General features: G+C 41.6%; 1 protein-coding gene across 1 annotated transcript in view; it reads right to left on the bottom strand.

Annotated features, from left to right (window-relative positions):
* The window catches only part of slit1b (slit homolog 1b (Drosophila)), an 80,665-nt gene that overhangs the window by 23,744 nt on the left and 39,360 nt on the right, over positions 1 to 17,561 (bottom strand). Inside the window, exons 8-23 of the mRNA XM_078273884.1 lie at positions 17,423 to 17,561; positions 16,719 to 16,866; positions 14,540 to 14,611; positions 10,943 to 11,014; positions 10,337 to 10,408; positions 9,598 to 9,741; positions 9,328 to 9,491; positions 7,249 to 7,272; positions 6,185 to 6,329; positions 4,915 to 4,989; positions 3,607 to 3,750; positions 3,081 to 3,224; positions 2,806 to 2,972; positions 2,050 to 2,188; positions 1,408 to 1,476; positions 310 to 381 (exon numbers count right to left, since the gene is read on the bottom strand). The exon at positions 17,423 to 17,561 is cut by the window's right edge and continues 25 nt beyond it. Of these exons, the coding sequence (XP_078130010.1) occupies positions 310 to 381; positions 1,408 to 1,476; positions 2,050 to 2,188; positions 2,806 to 2,972; positions 3,081 to 3,224; positions 3,607 to 3,750; positions 4,915 to 4,989; positions 6,185 to 6,329; positions 7,249 to 7,272; positions 9,328 to 9,491; positions 9,598 to 9,741; positions 10,337 to 10,408; positions 10,943 to 11,014; positions 14,540 to 14,611; positions 16,719 to 16,866; positions 17,423 to 17,561 (1,790 nt within the window). The remainder of the gene's footprint in view (positions 1 to 309; positions 382 to 1,407; positions 1,477 to 2,049; positions 2,189 to 2,805; positions 2,973 to 3,080; positions 3,225 to 3,606; positions 3,751 to 4,914; positions 4,990 to 6,184; positions 6,330 to 7,248; positions 7,273 to 9,327; positions 9,492 to 9,597; positions 9,742 to 10,336; positions 10,409 to 10,942; positions 11,015 to 14,539; positions 14,612 to 16,718; positions 16,867 to 17,422) is intronic.

The following is a 17,561-nucleotide window of genomic DNA, read 5'->3' as shown; positions in this document are numbered from 1 at the left end:
CCTGTAAGCTAAATTACCCTTTGCTATGGTGAATAAATATCTGTAATGAAAAAAGATTCTTCACCATTGAGGCTGAATCCTTCTGTATCTGACACACTGAACTTTGCATGTCAAAAGAACTGATGCCTACTGTCAAGGGCAAATATTTTCGCTTTCTTTAAATAATCTTATCTAAAGCAGATAAATGTTTTTTTTGTCAGAGATTGATTTCAGAGCATTTCAATTCTCCTTTAAAAGATGTGTGTGTGTGTGTGTGTGTGTGTGTGTGTGTGTGCGCGCGCACGCGTGTGAGTGTGTATGTGGACTCACAGAGTGGTGAGTTGGCTCATGTTGGAGAAGGAGTCATCCGACAGGGAGCTGATTTTATTGTTGCTCAGATCTCTGCAAAGGCAAAGGTCAATTCCAATCAATACTCACGCACACACACACACACACACACACACACACACACACTAATAACCCATACTGCGATCTCTCTCCATACGATAAACACACATTCAGAGACACACATTTTCCCATTAGAACATCTTCAAATGCTGCTGGTTATTGAACTGAATTGATCACATGAAGTGGTTCATGTGTGTTTGTGACAAATATATAAATACATGAAGCTATCTAGAGTGAGCTTGACTTCTCCCCTCAGATTTAACTACGCAGTCCACAGCCCCCCCCTGCTGGATGTCTTCATTAATACAGTTACCATGGGATGCGTCTGCACATGCAGCTCTTTTGCATCCACTTTTCTTCCATCATGCCAAAATGTAGGATTACAAAATGAAACAGTAACTATGAGGTTAAAGTGCTGATTCTGAGCTTTAAATTGAGGGTGTCCAATTCCATGTCAGATGTGCTGTGTGGGAATTGTAGCCCTTTTTATATACTGTAAGGTCACACAGTTTTAGGGGAACAAAGTTCAATAAAGACTTTGTATTTAATATTTTGGTGTACTGACTCTCTGACCCACAGACATCAGCAGACTCGTGATATCTTCCCTGTGACAATCTGTCTGAAACATATGATCAACATGTGTGGTATTATTGCCTTGCTGCATTGTCCTAAAACTACTGTAGGACAACTATAAAATCAGCTACAAGCCCTACACTGTTCACTGTTAAAGCTTAAAGTCAGTACTTAAACCTTGTGGTCTTTGCTTTACTTAATTTCCAATGTGCAAGAGTAAAGACAAAACAATACAAAATGTGTCAGCAGAACTGCACCGCATGTGAATTAAAGAACTCCTTTACTGGATATAGACATGGTCATAGAGGCAGTAGAGCAAAAAAAGTGTAATTAGACTTGTTATTCACAGTGTCAGTGGTTGTAATAGAATGTCAGTAGAGTGACTGCAGATGGGGCTGAGGGTTAGTGGAGTGAGAGGATTAGTAGGTTTAGTCGAGTGGCTCTTACACAAGCTGCAGGTATTTGAAAGACGCCAACTCTTTAGGAACGCTGGTGAACTGGTTACCATCCAGATACCTGAGAGGACAAGAGAGAGAGACATTTGTTGTGCATCTCTGCTTATTAACAATTCACATCCTCCATTCAGGAGATTTTTTTGAAATCATTTCACACACAATCATGTCTGCACAAAGTCAAGAGGTTCCTGATGTACTTTCAGCTGAATAAATGAAATCAAATTAACATGTGGAACTATGTGACAAGAAAACCTTAATAAAAGTTAGTATATAACAAACATGCTGTGGCTGTTCTGATTTTTTTTTAAGTCTATAATAATAGACCAAAATAATAATAGTCAGTGTTTTCTTTGCCCAAGATGACTTATGTCCACAACTCAAAGATATTCAGTTTACTGTCACAGAGGAGTGAAAAAAACTGGAAAATATTCACATTTAGGAGGCTGGAATCAGAGAATTTTGACTGACTTTCATAAAAAATGACTCAAACCGATTAATCAATTACGTAAACAGTTGGCGATTAAGTTTATTGTTGACAACTAATCGATCAATCGATCATGTTTTGCTGTTCTATTGAAGATGATGTGAAAAGCAATGAGTCAAAACGTTGCTGTGGTCGTTCTGTCAGACTCACAGTTCGGTGACGTTGCGGGGGAGTCCTCTGGGCAGAGCCTGCAGGTGTTTGTTGCTGCAGCGGACCACTGTGTCCATACAGGTACACTGGCTGGGACACTGTGGCCCCGGGGCACAGCTGCTGTCCACCGGAATCGAGCCTGAACAGACAGCACGGCCAGGAGGGTGAGGGCTCGGCTTACTTCAGTTACATTGCACACACAGCGTTATAAAACATGAAAGCCTCAGTTCATTAACGTCAAGAGGTGATATTCTACATGATGTGGTATTAAAAAATCATTGTAAAGGTATCATATTGCTGCTGTCATGTAAAAACTACAGAACTCCACCTCTAACATCTTGCATTTTCTCTTTCATCTCTGTCTACATAGATTCATGTTACAGGGATAAGGCTTTTCTGCACTTTGATCACATTCCTGTCTGTCCCAGTATATTCGTGTTTATATGGTAAACGGACTGCATTTATACAGCGTTTTTTTAGTCTTAACGACTACTCAAAGTGCTTTACACACAACATGCACTGCATTCACACACACATTGATATACACTGGTGGCTGAGGCTGCCATATAAGGTGACACCTGCTAATCTGATATAAATGTACGCACATTTACACACCGATGGCACAGCATCAGGAGCAATTTGGGTTCAGTATCATGCCCAAGGACATTTTGACATGTCGACGAACCACCGATTAGTAAGCGACCGCTCTACCTCCTGAGCCTCAGCCGCCCCTATGTTGGAGTGTGTGTATCGTACCATCCTCGCAGCGGAGGTCAGGCACGGCTACGTCCTGCAGGGGGATCTCTCGGAGGAAGGCGGGACTCTGGCAGCGAGGATTCCCAGTCACGATTCGTCGGCTCCGAAGCCACGCCCCGAACCAGGACAGACGGCAGTCACAGTTAAAAGGATTGGCCAGAAGATTCCTGATGGACAGAGGAGATGTAGTGTAGGAGACAAAGAGGATAACAAAGAACAACAGAGACCGTGTGTGTGTGTGTGTGTGTGTGTGTGTGTGTGTGTGTGAGACTAACAGTGTGGACAGGTTGGGCAGGGTGTCAAAGGCTCCAGGCAGGATGGTGCTCAGCTGGTTGTCATAGAGGGAGAGCAGCCTGACGTTACTCAGCCCTGTGAAGCTGCCGTTATGGATACAGCTGATCTTGTTGTTCCTCAGCATCCTACACACACACACACACACACACACACACACACACACACACACAGATTTAGATTTGAGTACATGAGGCCTTAAACGAATATTTATTACACTATGTCCAGTCTATTGTTTGATTGTTTTTCCTCTATTGTTGTGTTGTCCGTGTTGACTTTTTATGCACTGTGGCCCCAATTAAATGTATACTTGTATATGAAAGAATGGCAATAAAGTTGAACCTAAGAGTCCTACATCTCATTAAACCCCAATTTTAAACTTTTTAGAACTGTCTCTCACTCTTGACCTGCCTCTGTGCTTACATCTGTCGGAGGTCTTCAGGGGTCTAATTGATAGGTTACTCTCTGCGATGATGAATATATTTCAGGAGGAGTATGAAGTGAACTCACAGCATGCGTAGTCCCTCCATGCCTTTAAACATGCTTCCTCTCACAGACTCCAGGTGATTGGCTGTCAGGTGAAGCTCCACCACCGAGGACACGCCTTCAAACGCCCCGTCCTCAATCTCTGAGATCTTGTTGTTGCTCAAGTTACTGAAAGGAAGAAAAAGGTTTTCTACAGTCTGCACCCTGTATCGCAAAGCTCCATTCTTAATCTTAAGGATTTATTGCCAAGTAACACTTACAAGGAATTTGCCTTGGTTGTTGGTGCATACTAGGGGCGTTGAAATTAATCGTTGCATCGATGCATTGCGATGCGGACCTGGACGATAATCGGCTATTGCCTAATGATGTTACTTGGTGATTTTCCGGTCACTTTTTTTGGTTATGCCTTTTTGTAAGTTGTCTGCAGTGTTCAGACTAGAGCTGAAGAGCCGAACCCGACGGGACACGACAGGTTCGGTCTTAATTTCTATCATTTTACATGGGCTCGGGCCGGGCTCGGACTTGCGCTCTGGGTTGCGCGGTAAATGAGCCGTCAGGTGATGCGTCTCGATTAGTGCGAAAATGGATGCTGAGGAGGTGAAACGGAGGCTGGCCTCTTGCGATTACGTTTTGGTTGCACCGGCAAAGAAAGCAAAGTTACAGTTACAGTTCTAGTTCAGACTCCTCTTTTTTAAGAGCAGATACAATGAAAAGGGGAGCTCATATATATCTGACTGCTTGAATTTGTCGATGAAAACCATGTGTAGCAATATATAATAATGTTGAGGAGGTGATGCACCGTGATATCGAATCGATCTGAATCGTGACACCAGTGAAGATTCACACCCCTAGTGCATACTGTATCAACATATTAAACTTCAAAATGAAATAAACAAACAATAAATACAGAAACAAATATGTACAGTACATATAACAACATTTAGAAAAAAAGAGGCCCTATAGAATGTAAAGATTCAAGGCAATGCACTGAATCCAATGGAATATGATCATTTAGCAAAAAGATAATCTACTCTGCTAAAGTAAGCTGTCTACTCATGTGGTGGAAGTCAGCCAGCCCAATTGTCAGCACTCAACATTTTGGGAGATACATTTTCCAGTGGTGAAATGAATTGTTACTGTAGTACTTTCTCCATATAATTAGTCCAAGTAAAACATTATAAATGAAGTCTGTGGTCTAATTTGTGTCAGGCTTAGGGTCCTTGATGTGAAAAAGTTTGGCAACCAGAGAGCTAGACAATGAGATCTTCTGGGCATTTCCTTTGATGATTGAAAGGGTATTTGTCATTGTTGGAAGTTTTCGGAGTGACCTACATTTTCTTTAACTGCGACAGGCCCTTGAAGGCCCCGGTGGCTTCCAGCACGGAGAGGTCGTTGTTGTTGAGGCGCCTGGGACGGTCCCGGAGAGCAGACATGAGGAAGACGGAGCAAAAACATCATTAGCAGAAGAGTCGGTTTGGAATGTGTGTGTTTGTCCACTGAGCGTGCATCCATGCAGTATGAGTCCATACACAACATGTCAACATGGATATCCATAAAGTGTCTGTGTGTGTATTAATACACAGTCTGTGTGTATATGTACATGCATAGGAGCGTAATCATGTGTGTGTGTGTGTGTGTGTGTCTTGCAGAGTATGGCTTTAACACTGTCGACCCTGCTGGGACTGGCTCTTTGAATAAAAGCATCCCCCAATTGAATATGGCACACTGTAACTGTGTATACTGCAGCCAGCCTGATATATAAATAAGGCTGATATAGCCTAATCACAAATATATTGGCATTAGTGCTGGAACACTTAACCAACTGATAGAAAGTAAATTGGATGGAAAATTCAATTCAATCATACATTTAAGTCATTTATCATGCAAACCTTCAAACATTTACTGATTCCAGCTTCTCAAAAGACAGCACTTGCTGCTTTTCTTTGTTTGAAATCATTTAATTAAACATTTTGGATCATTGATTTGACCAAACAAGCAATTTAAGGTCTTCTTAAACTCAAGATTAATATTTTCTGACATTTTATAGACTAAACAAACAAACACCCAACACTAATTGATTTATGATGGAAATAATCATTAGAGCCAGCCCTAACCAGTATCACCATACACTGTATGTTATCAGTGTTCCTCGCCACTGTCACACTAAATGCTGGCTCTTGGGGGAATTACTAGAATTGTTGGGTCTTTTTAAATTATAGAGTGTGGTCTAGATCTACTCTATTTGTAACGTGTCTTGAGATAACTCTTGTTATGATTTGATACTATAAATGAATTGAATCAGATAAGCAAAAAGAAATTGCAGTGCAGTATATTGCATTAAAGCTGGGGTAGGCAGTATTTTTTTCTTCCCTTCATTGGTCAAAGATTCCACACTACATTGAAAAGCAACCCCAAAAAAGGAAGACAGACTTCTCAAAGAGTCTAGATGAGAGTCTGACAATAAGCGCAATAAAACGTGTGTTGATTTTGTCGAAAGGTTTCCGAGATGGAGAGAAAATGTTGCTAATAGTTTAGCCTTCTGCTAACCGTAGACTCTAATTAGGCTGTATGTGTGTTCTGTGCGGGTGTTTAAGTGTCTCACAGCTCTTCAGTGGAGGAGGGCAGGTGTTCAGGGAACTTGGTGAGGCGGAGGTTGGAGCAGTCGACCACGTTTGCCTCACAGCGACACTTGGCAGGACACACCGGCTTACTGTTACACTCATAGCTCAGACGTCTGTCTTCAGTACCTGGACACACAGACACACACACACAGACACAGAGGGGACAGACCAAAAGGACTCATGTGGGTCAAACTGGGTCAACAATCTCATTTCTCTCTTAGTGGTCTGGCGGAGCCATGGATACATTTGTAGTGGTAGTCTGTAAATGATTGACAGTTCTTTCCTTCATTCAGATATCAATATGAACCTGACTGGATGTACACACCAACACACAAATCTCTCTCTCTTTGCTTCATTTTTTTTTTGGATTAGAAAGATTGAAAGATTTCCAGGATACAGAAGATACTGAATCTGCCCAAATTAGTTCCTAGATACATTTGACATTAAAAACAAGACATGGAGGTGCCAAACTATTTTTGATTTTATATCTACAAAAACAGTTTTCATACGTATGTTATTAGTATCAGTTCAATCAATTCTTAACAGCTTGTTTTGAATTCTCGCAGTGGGCGATCTTTAGTTAGGATCACAGATTGTTCCTTTCACTTAAACACAACAGGAATAAAAACAGTCAGAATTCTGCTCACTCGAACTATCACAAACTAAAACAAATCCTGTATTTAACCCAGGTCCAACTTGATATCACAGGCCAAAGTAGATGACTAGGATTACAAAATCACTCTTGTGTGAATAGTAGATGTTAAAGAAGTTCAGGTCTTGCCTCTGAAGACATTTAATGTCCCTGTCCATCCAGAGGAGAATGAACTGACAAGTTCTCAACAACATTGAGAGAAAACAGCAAGACTACGGATTTAACAGCCACATCTTGTTCTGGTAATAATATGAATTATAATACTATGCAGTGGGGCATACTAGTGTTATTAAATCCTGTCAAGCTGTTTGGGTTACATTTATTTGATCAGGCATGAACAGTTTAGGCTTGGCAGTCAAGTATATACTAGAAGATGCACACACAAATAATCACCTGGGATGTGGTACTGCTCCTTGGCTGTTATGTAAAAGAAAGAAAAAACAAAACCATGTCAGTCAAAAGGTTTGAAAGTTTCAACACACACACACACACACACACACACACACACACACACACAGACTCCTGGAGGAGGTCTTGTGTAAAACTGGCAGCAGCAAACGTTAACATTTTTAAACATGAAAGAAGGCGTAAAACAATCTGTCTCCAGATCCATGTTTTGCCGTTTTCTGGAAGCGATGCGTCGGCCTGCGTGCAGCTTTCCAGGCCTGGCAGTGGACTAAAGCAGCGTGGAGCAGTTTATGTGGTGATCAAAGAGCCTGCCATGGTTTCACCAGCCAGGGGCTGGCTCCACACCCTGGCATGGTGTTGGTGGAGGAAATGACCAGGAGCTTTTAGTCACAGGCATCCAGTTACAATCGATGGGATTAACTCGCTTCAGTCTTATCTTGTTGTCACGCACTCTGTGGCACTTTCTAACAAATACTGTATCCTTTCACACGTTATTTCTTTCAGTCTCTTTGTATCCCACACTTCACACACTTTTCCCTTTCATCAGCTGGTTCTCACTGTGTTACTAAACTAGCTGTTAACTGCATTTGTTTTGTCATTTTTGAGGTGAACTTGAGATCTGCATATAATGGTCCTTAGGCCTAAAACAACAAAAACGAGTTTTATGCTTCATTTTAAGATATATAACTCTATAATGAAGACATTAAACTTGTTTTTGTTGGAACCTGAACATTTCCTGCACTTAATTTCACAAGAATTAAAGTCTAAGCCCTACCAGGGACCCCTAGAGGCTGCAATGGTTACTACACCCCACAGCACAGAAGTATGATTCAAAATGAACAGCTTTCAAATAATGTTGTTATTCTTAGAAAACATACAGTACATATTGTCGCTGTTGAGCGAAAACCTTGTATGTCCAAAACCGTTGCTTTTCAGGAAATGAAAAAAGGCTAATTTGAAAACATTTTGTTGAGCTATTTTTCTCAAAGTCAGACAAAATCACATCGTCACTGTTTAAATATTTGTAAAACCCCCAGGCACACATAAAGGGTGACCAACAGCATCAATTTATGAAAGAAAAAAAAGGTTTCTGCCCGACAGCGACACTATTATTGCTTTAAATGCTACAAGAAGTAGTAGCTCAGTCAGTAGGGAGTTGGGTTGGACATTGAAGGGTCACAGGTTCAAGTCCCAGTACAGACCAGAGTGTGGATTGGTAAAATGACATTTATATCTGCATTTATGTCAAAACCTAGAGACTTTTAAACATCAAAAAGTCATTTATTAAATGTATTCATGTCAAAATGACATATAAACATCTTTTCCTATTCTATTTTGCCTGGAAATGCTTCCAACACACTTGCGTGTCGCGTGAAAAATAGGCGTCGGTCCTATTTCTAGCATGCAGACGTGCGTGTCACGCAGGCAGTGTGTAAGCTCCAACCTGTTAACATGGGAGCCGAAATAAAAACGGACACGCCACGCAGCTGACACGCTCACGCCACGCAGCCAGCGTGCAGGCGGTCTAAGCTAGCCGAAACGCTCCGGCAGTCTTCAAACATGTTTGACAAGCATTTGTAGTTGGAGCACCATAGATACGAGTCTGAGACAGGGGGATAAACAGTACCCAATCACAGATCTTTTGAACTGGAATAATCACCTAGTACACCTTATCCTGTGACCTGTGATGATGTTTTGTATCAAAGAAAACAGACAAGAGACGGAACGTTCTTGTTGGTTCAGCTTTTTCTGGATGAAGCATTGTGCAACACTCTGGATGTTATACTGTGAACAGAGAAGGGAATGTGTCTGACAGAACGTCACTAACTAATATATATGCTAATACCACATGTATATGACAAAAGGGCTTTTGGGAGGATAATGATTTGCATTTCTTACACACACTGTATATATCTCTTGAGGGAAGCGTTGCTGCAGTTCATCTTACAGCCATAATACCAGACTGTCACTACCCGTCTCAATTCACACTCCAGTCACACACACACACACACACACACACACGCACGCGCACACACACACACACACACAGAAAGAGGCACTGACCGGAGCAGCGAAACTTGCTGCTCTTGATCTGTGCGATGCGTTTGTTGGCGAGGCGGCGAGGGCTGGCGCAGCGTGCTCCGCTGGTCTCTATGGGGTTTGAACGCAGGAAGTCGGCCAGCCACTTCACATTACAGTCACACACGAAGGGGTTCTGGGCCAGGTGGCTGATGGGAAATCACAGGGGGCAGGACATCAGTCAGAACAGACTGAATGGAGTGGAACAGAACATAACAGAACTTAAAATAGCATGTGTGCGCGTTTTTTTCTCACAGTGTCTGGATGCTGTGCAGCGAGCTGAAGGTGCCTTTTGCCAGACTCTGGATTTTGTTGTCGTACAGCGACAGCAGAGCCAAGTTCTCCAGATCTTTGAACACCGAGGCTCTGATGCAGTGGATCTTATTGGCATTCAGCAACCTGATAAACACAAGAGAACATTAGCATAATGAACTTGATGACATCTCACAAAAGCGGTTTTTATTACAAGATTTATATCTAGGGTAGGGGGAAAAAAAACTCTTCTGAAAATTGTTTGAACATGACCAGATTTGGATTAATAAACAAACGGTTTAGTTGCTGACGCGCTTTCTCACAAAACTCCTAAATCTTGTAAAAGAGCTACCTACACGGCTGTCTTCCAGTTGTTGTTTTTTTTATTCTACATAGCGGTTTTAAATCAAGGTTCTGTTTCTACATTTCTGCAGCTGCGTCTTGTCTCTATTTGTGGAAAACGTCCTCATTCTTGCTGACACAACTACTACAACTGAAGCTTCCGCATGTGAAATGCGTTGTGTGGTACAAAAGAGGATACTGTTAAGAGTTATGAGAAACAGATTTACATCAGCTTGATTTGGCAAAAACTGTACCGAGACACATTCATTTCCATCCAACAATCTAACAAATGATGGACTCTTTGGAGCCTTTTTGACACCTGAAATGAATTTGTGTAACATGCAGTCAGTGTAAATGTCAGCTCAGACTAATATATATGCATGTTGTGGTTTGGGCTTACAGCAGCTCCAGAGAGGCCAGGCCATCAAACACTCCGCTGGGTAGCTCAGTGATCTTATTTCCATACAGAACCCTGCACACAAAAATGTTTTTTTACTTTATTAACACTTATATTCAAATGTATTCATTCAGTGTGTAACAAGTTACTATGATGTTTTATCAATGTACATCATCATAAACAACAGTAAGACTTTTATTGCATTGGTAAAAACATTTAGGTGGCTTCATACTCCACTATAACCCGGCACATATTCCACACAAAAAAACACATTCACACACAATCCACAAACAGAACAGATTAATGCCAGAGTACACGCAAATACTGTATATGCATATGTACACATATAGACACACACGCATATATACACGCAGACCCGCAGGCCACCCGCTGTGATTCTGTGTAAGCCCTGATAGTTCATAGAGAATCTCTGTTTACAGAGAGCAGGCGCCACTTTTGAATTATTCATACCAACAGACGCACAAACACAAACATATGGAGGTATAGACTAGGCATAATACAGACATATGTAAACACATATTGGTAAAGGCATTCTCATAACACTCCAACAATTTATTCACACACACAGAGACACTCTGTGTTACTCACAGGGAGTTGAGAGCGCGGAGGCCGTGGAAAGCATCAGGAGCGATCTCAGATATCTGGTTGTTACTCAGGTCTCTGGAAAATAGATAAAACACACACACACACACACACACACACACACACACACACACACACACACACACACACACACACACACACACACACACACACACACACACACACACACACACACACACACACACACACACACGACTGTAAACAATGACCACACACGGCAGAGGAAGTCTTAGCCCGGAAATCAGAAATATTGGCTGTTTTCTCCCAGAAGCAATATCATGGTCAGACTGTGTGTTGTTGTAAAAACCTTTTTATTTGTACCAGAAGTGTCATATAAAAAAATATTATATTATTAGTCTATTATTATTGAGGAATGAAGGAGATGATGCATTGTTTTCGTTATGAAAAATGTTCATGTGTTATTCTCTGGGGATAAACATACATGAATGGTTTTATTGTTTCATTTTTCTGATCCTCAAATCAAATCACTTATAAAAATGAGAAAGCCACTTTATGTAAAAGGCAGGCTCTTAGAGAGTGAGCGTTCTGCTGGCCAACTTCAAGATTTTTTTTACATCTCTGATTTGGTCTGGCCCGGGCCAAACCACACAACATGTCAGATTATAAAATCCTTGTTCTGCTGCCACCTGTCTGTCGCTCAACTGTCATAATACATTTTAAAACAAACCACCTCAACCAGCCTGGTAATGTAATCAACCCCCGTCTCATCTCATCTCACAGTGATGATGTAAGAGGACGAGGGGGGAGAGAAGGACAAGATTGAGAGGAAAAGGAAAACCACAGAGAGACAAAGATGGAGAGAGAGTGTCTGAGGATGGAAATGGGCAAAGGAAAAGATAAAGAAAGAAGCAGTGAGAGTGAACAGAACAAAAGCCACAAAGAAAGAGAAGAAAAATAAAATAGGGTGCAAAGCAATACTTGTGTGGTATATATATATATTATTGTGGTCAAATGTGCATTTTATTAAAGATTATTTTTGGGGCTTTTCCCTTTATTAGAAAGTGGATAGATATGAAAGGGGGCGAGAGATGGGGAATGACACACAGCAACGGGCAGCAGGTCAGATTTGAACCCTGCGCTGCTGCAGGACTCAGCCAACATGGGACGAACGCTCTTACTGGGTGAGCTAGAGGTCGCCCCAAATGTGCATTTTAAACATATTCACCGGATCACAGTGATATGAGCTTGATTTATCACGCAAGAGCCTTAAAAGCCCCCTGATGGGGACTGCATCGCTTTGCAGGCTGACATAAATGAAGCGCTCCTCCGTGCTGAAAATCCACCGGGGCAGTTTGTCATGTCGAGCAGGAAAACCACAGCTCGGTGAACAGTGGAGACAGAGGAAGCAGAGAGCGATCCAGTTGGCAGATCAGAGTTTAAAACGCTGACAATTTCCCCAGAGGCATCTGCCCTCTGGGGGGGAGATATACTGTAATCTCATTGGCTGAGAGGGCTAAAACTCACGGGGTGGAGCCATAAAACCGCAGCTTCTCTGGCTAGATGGTGTTAGTCTAGCTGACTTTCAAACTACCTCCTGTTAAGAAAGGTATACACTACCGGTCAAAAGTTTGGGGTCACTTAGAAATTTCCATTCCACTCCATTATAGACAGAATACCAGCTGATCTGAGTGGGTGGCTGATCTTTAATGCAATATCTACATTGCCCATTATCAGCAACCATTCATCCAATGTTCCAAAGGCCCATTCTGTTTACTAAGCTGATATCATTTTAAAAGGCTACCTGAGAAAACATTGGAGAACCCTTTTGCAATTATGTAAACACATAATGTCATCTGAAAACTGCTGCCCTGGTTAAAAAAACAATGCAACTGATCTCAGCTGGTAGTCTGTCTGTAATGGAGTGGAATGGAAATGTCTAAGTGACCCCAAACTTTTGACCGGTAGTGTATATTTAACCAATTGGTGTCATAACAGTCATAATTACACTGCAAATCAAAGAAGCTAAAGAAAATAAGTTAGAGCTGATGTTTAACTTCTTGAGCAAAGAATATAATAAAAAAGAGTTAAATAAATATATCTTAATCTCAAAGATTCATAAACAAAAGTACAGGTTACATCAAAAGCTTTCAAGTAGAGCTGAAATGATTAGTCGATTAATTGACTTATTGAATTTCTAAATTAAGGACTTCCCATAATGTGTTTTTCCTTCTGTTCATTCATACATTTTCTGCCTATTTCTGGTGGCAGCAGTCTATGCAAGGTAGCCCAAAAGTCCTTCTCCCCAGCTCCTTCTTCTGAGGCATTCCCAGTCCACATGGGATGTATCCCTGACTCTATCTGGGTCTCCTCCCAGTTCACTTAACCTGGTTAGAGGTTAAGTCAATGCAATGTTGTCTTATATTAAAGTGCTCATATTACGCTCATTTTCAGGTTCATAATTGTATTTAGAGGTTATATCAGAATAGGTTTACATGGTTTAATTTTCAAAAAACACCATATTTTTGTTGTACTGCACATTGCTGCAGCTCCTCTTTTCACCCTGTGTGTTGAGCTCTCTGTTTTAGCTACAGAGTGAGACATCACACTTCTGTTCCATCTTTGTTGGGAGTCGCACATGTGCAGTAGCTAGGTAAGGACTACTAGCCAGTCAGAAGCAGAGTATGAGGGCGTGCCCTGATAGTACCTAGGTAAGGACTACTAGCCAGTCAGAAGCAGAGTATGAGGGCGTGCCCTGACACTAGCTAGGTAAGGACTACTAGCCAGTCAGAAGCAGAGTATGAGGGCGTGCCCTGACAGTACCTAGGTAAGGACTACTAGCCAGTCAGAAGCAGCGTATGAGGGCGTGCCTTGACAGTACCTAGGTAAGGACTACTAGCCAGTCAGAAGCAGAGTATGAGGGCGTGCCCTGACAGTACCTAGGTAAGGACTACTAGCCAGTCAGAAGCAGAGTATGAGGGCGTGCCCTGACACTAGCTAGGTAAGGACTACTAGCCAGTCAAAAGCAGAGTATGAGGGCGTGCCCTGACAGTACCTAGGTAAGGACTACTAGCCAGTCAGAAGCAGCGTATGAGGGCGTGCCCTTGACAGTACCTAGGTAAGAACTACTAGCCAGTCAGAAGCAGAGTATGAGGGCGTGCCCTGACAGTACCTAGGTAAGGACTACTAGCCAGTCAGAAGCAGAGTATGAGGGCGTGCCCTGACAGTACCTAGGTAAGGACTACTAGCCAGTCAGAAGCAGAGTATGAGGGCGTGCCATGCTAGCAGCTAGGCGAGCATTATAACGTGTGTTCCAAAGTGACCACGTTTGTCTCTGAAGTAAAGGCTGGACTACAATAGAGCTGTTTGGAGCAGTTTGTGAACAGTGTTTTCTGTTGGAGATGGTAAGTCCCTTTGGGGGGGACTTTGGGCTTTTTCACTTTGTAAACCTATAACATGCACAAAAAAGATATATAACGCAATAAAGGAAAGGGAAAAAGGCAAAAAGCATAATATGAGCACTTTAAAAGTCCAAAAAGTGGAAGAATCAGTGACATTAATCCAAAATGTTTTTTTCGATCCTCAACAGTTATTTATGACTGAGTATGTCTTTAGAGGACTCACATTCGACGAAGCTTCTTGTAGGAGGTGAAGGCACCCGGAGGAACTGACTTGATGCCATTCTGCTCTAAACGTCTGGAGGGAGAAGGGAGGGACGGAGAGAGAGAGAGAGAGAGAGAGAGACAGAGAGAGACATATAAGTATATAATAATTTGCCTCCTGTAGGTCGTTGCACACCACAGCACAGCTGGCAGCTGAAGGTTACTTCCATCAAATGGACTGTCTGCAGTTTCCATTCAAACTCCACATGCACATTAATTCAAAGCTCTCCTCCCCTTTAACTATTACCAGTGGTGGAATGTAACTAAATGTAAGTACATTTACTCCAATACTGTACTTACTGTAAGTACCAAAAGACATGTCGTTTATAAAATACAATGTCTTATTATAAATGAAACTACCCAACAATATAACGGCCTACAAGTCCAGCTGAAATGATCAGCCGATTAAACACAGACTTAGTTTAGTTTAGTAGAATTTTTTTATTCTTTTAACGCTTCTTTGATGCTTTTGAAGCTTTTTGTGATGCTATCGAGCCTTTTTTCGTATATTTTCTGCATTGAATACTTTTTTTTCCTGACGATACTTACATACTTTTACTTCAGTAACATTTTCAATGCAGGACTTTTACTTGTGTGTTTTAACAGTGTGGTGTTAGTACTTTTACTTAAGTAAAGGATCCACCACTGACTATTACAGCTTGATTCTCATTCAAAGAGAAACTAAAAAATACTTTATATCTTATAAGAAATGTGAGAAATAAAAGTTTGAAATTGGAACAATGTGGGTGGCGTTTTCCTTTGTGACATTACATCCAAAATATTTAGAGTCATCATGTTTTCAGCAGCTTCTGAGATGAGATGGCGCTTCACCTACGCATCTATTTTAAAACAACATTCATATTTTTGCCAAGATGCTGCAGATCGGCAATATTGCACAATTGCACATTTTTGGGACAGCTATATAAAGGACAAAAAGTGTCTGTATTCTGGTTTCTTACAGAAAATATTTCACAAATATTAAAAAGAAATCTTTGTCAAACCTTTGGTGGAAAAATTATTCTTCAATTGTATCCTTTTATGGCCCTGTATATCAGCCAACAGGCACATTAGTCTAACTGTGGTTGGCAGAGATTTCTATTCATGCAGCTTTAATCAGAGAGGCATCATCCCATCTACAGTACTGTGTGTTCTGGTTTGTCTTGTGCATGTCTGCTGGTACCACTCAGCCCTCACAATGGTTTCCCTCTCTGCCAGCAGACATGACTTTATTTCTCTAAGCTGCAGTGGAGACAAGCACGTCAAACCTTTAATGCTGGATCACACATCAGAACGTTTTACACGTTGGCTGATACATAAAGTACATGTTACTGCCTGTATGGTCTATTTATTATTAGATACTTTCTTACCACCCGCCGTGATAAACTGCCCCGTCTGGCTACTGAACGTCAGCCACTGGGCTCAAGTGCAGCAGGATTTATGTAGAGAGTGCAGTTAAGTATCTCAAAACCAGTGTGTGTTCAATTGTACTACTACTCATATTGGGGAAAAAAAAAGAAAAAACATGGGATCAAAAATGTTTGGATCAAAAGTTAAAATGTAAACTTCTGGGTAGGGCTGGGCAAAACTTCAATATGATGATTAATCGTCTTTCAATGAAATCAATATCATGAAAAAACTCATACGGAGATTTCGAGATACATAATTAGGTTGTTTGAATTGAAAATAACAAGCACATAAACTCAAACTTCTCCAAAAATGTTACCTGGAATACCTGAGGGAATATTTGAAAATTGTAGTTTTGGTTTTATAATCAAACTTTACATTTGTACATTACCACACAGTCTAATGTGATCAACATCAACTGCATTACTATATGTATATGCATATACTATTTATGTCATTTGGACGACTCTTTACGTTTCTGATTCTTGCACGTTATGTCCATTTTGCACCAAAGTTCATAATAAAATGAGCAAATTTCAAGCATTACAATTCAGAGACAGTAATATTAAAATATAACTAATTACACTCAAATGAAAGTAACTAGTAATCAATAATGTTACATTTTGGAAGTAACTTACTGATCGTGATATATATCTTTATCGAGATATAAAATGACCTATATATCGGAAAAGAAGATTTTTTGCCATTTCAGCCAGCCCTACTCCTGGGAAACTTACATCTCAGTCATGGCCTCAGGCAGGTGGGCAGGGATAGCAGTGAGGCCCCTCCCTCGACAGTCTACGATGTTGTTGCTGCAGGAACACATCGGAGGACAGGAGCCGGACGCCAGGCTGCACGGCTGAACGAAGGCACTGCCGCCCTGGCCTGCAAACACACAAGAAACAAACTGATCCAACTCCCCCTCCATCAGCCACACTCGGACCTGAGTGTGCTGTGTCCCTGTCTGGGTTGCCCAGTCCTTCCAGAGTTTTTTTGTGATTGTTGCGGGCAAAAATCCTTGATTATGTGGCACTTTTTTTGGATGTTTATGCAATTTTATGCGATGAAAGTGCGGGAACTTGCAAAACCTGCGGTTTCATCATGGCTTCATCGCGGGGTTTGCAGCTTATCGATGACGTTCACGTCGCGTAATTACGTCACTTTGTAACGTTCCCATGGCAATAGGGGGAAATGGCTGCTCTTGTGTGAGGTAAACGCAACATTTTTCAACTTTCTGCTAAGATATATGCGACTTTTTTGCAACGAAAATGCGGGGATTATGAAATCATGCAAGCCCCACATATTTTGCGCGGAAATCTGCAATTTATGCGGCGTATTTGAAAAAATCCGGCCCCCGCATAAATATGCGGACTTTGGCTGATTATGCATTGAACTGTGCGATCACATAATCGCGTTTTTCTGGAGGGACTGGTTGCCGTACCTGAGCAGGCGAAGTCGCTCTTGCGCAGCTCGGCGAGGTTGAGGCCCCTCAGCGTGGGAGGAGAGCTGCACTGAGTGTAGAGGCCTAAAGCCCCCCGCTGCCGCAGCCATGGAGACAACCAGGCCAGGTGACAGTCACA

This window comes from Sander vitreus, chromosome 2 (assembly GCF_031162955.1).
Source record: "Sander vitreus isolate 19-12246 chromosome 2, sanVit1, whole genome shotgun sequence".
Classification (NCBI taxonomy): Eukaryota; Metazoa; Chordata; class Actinopteri; order Perciformes; family Percidae; genus Sander; species Sander vitreus.
This window is presented reverse-complemented; position numbering and strand designations above follow the sequence as displayed.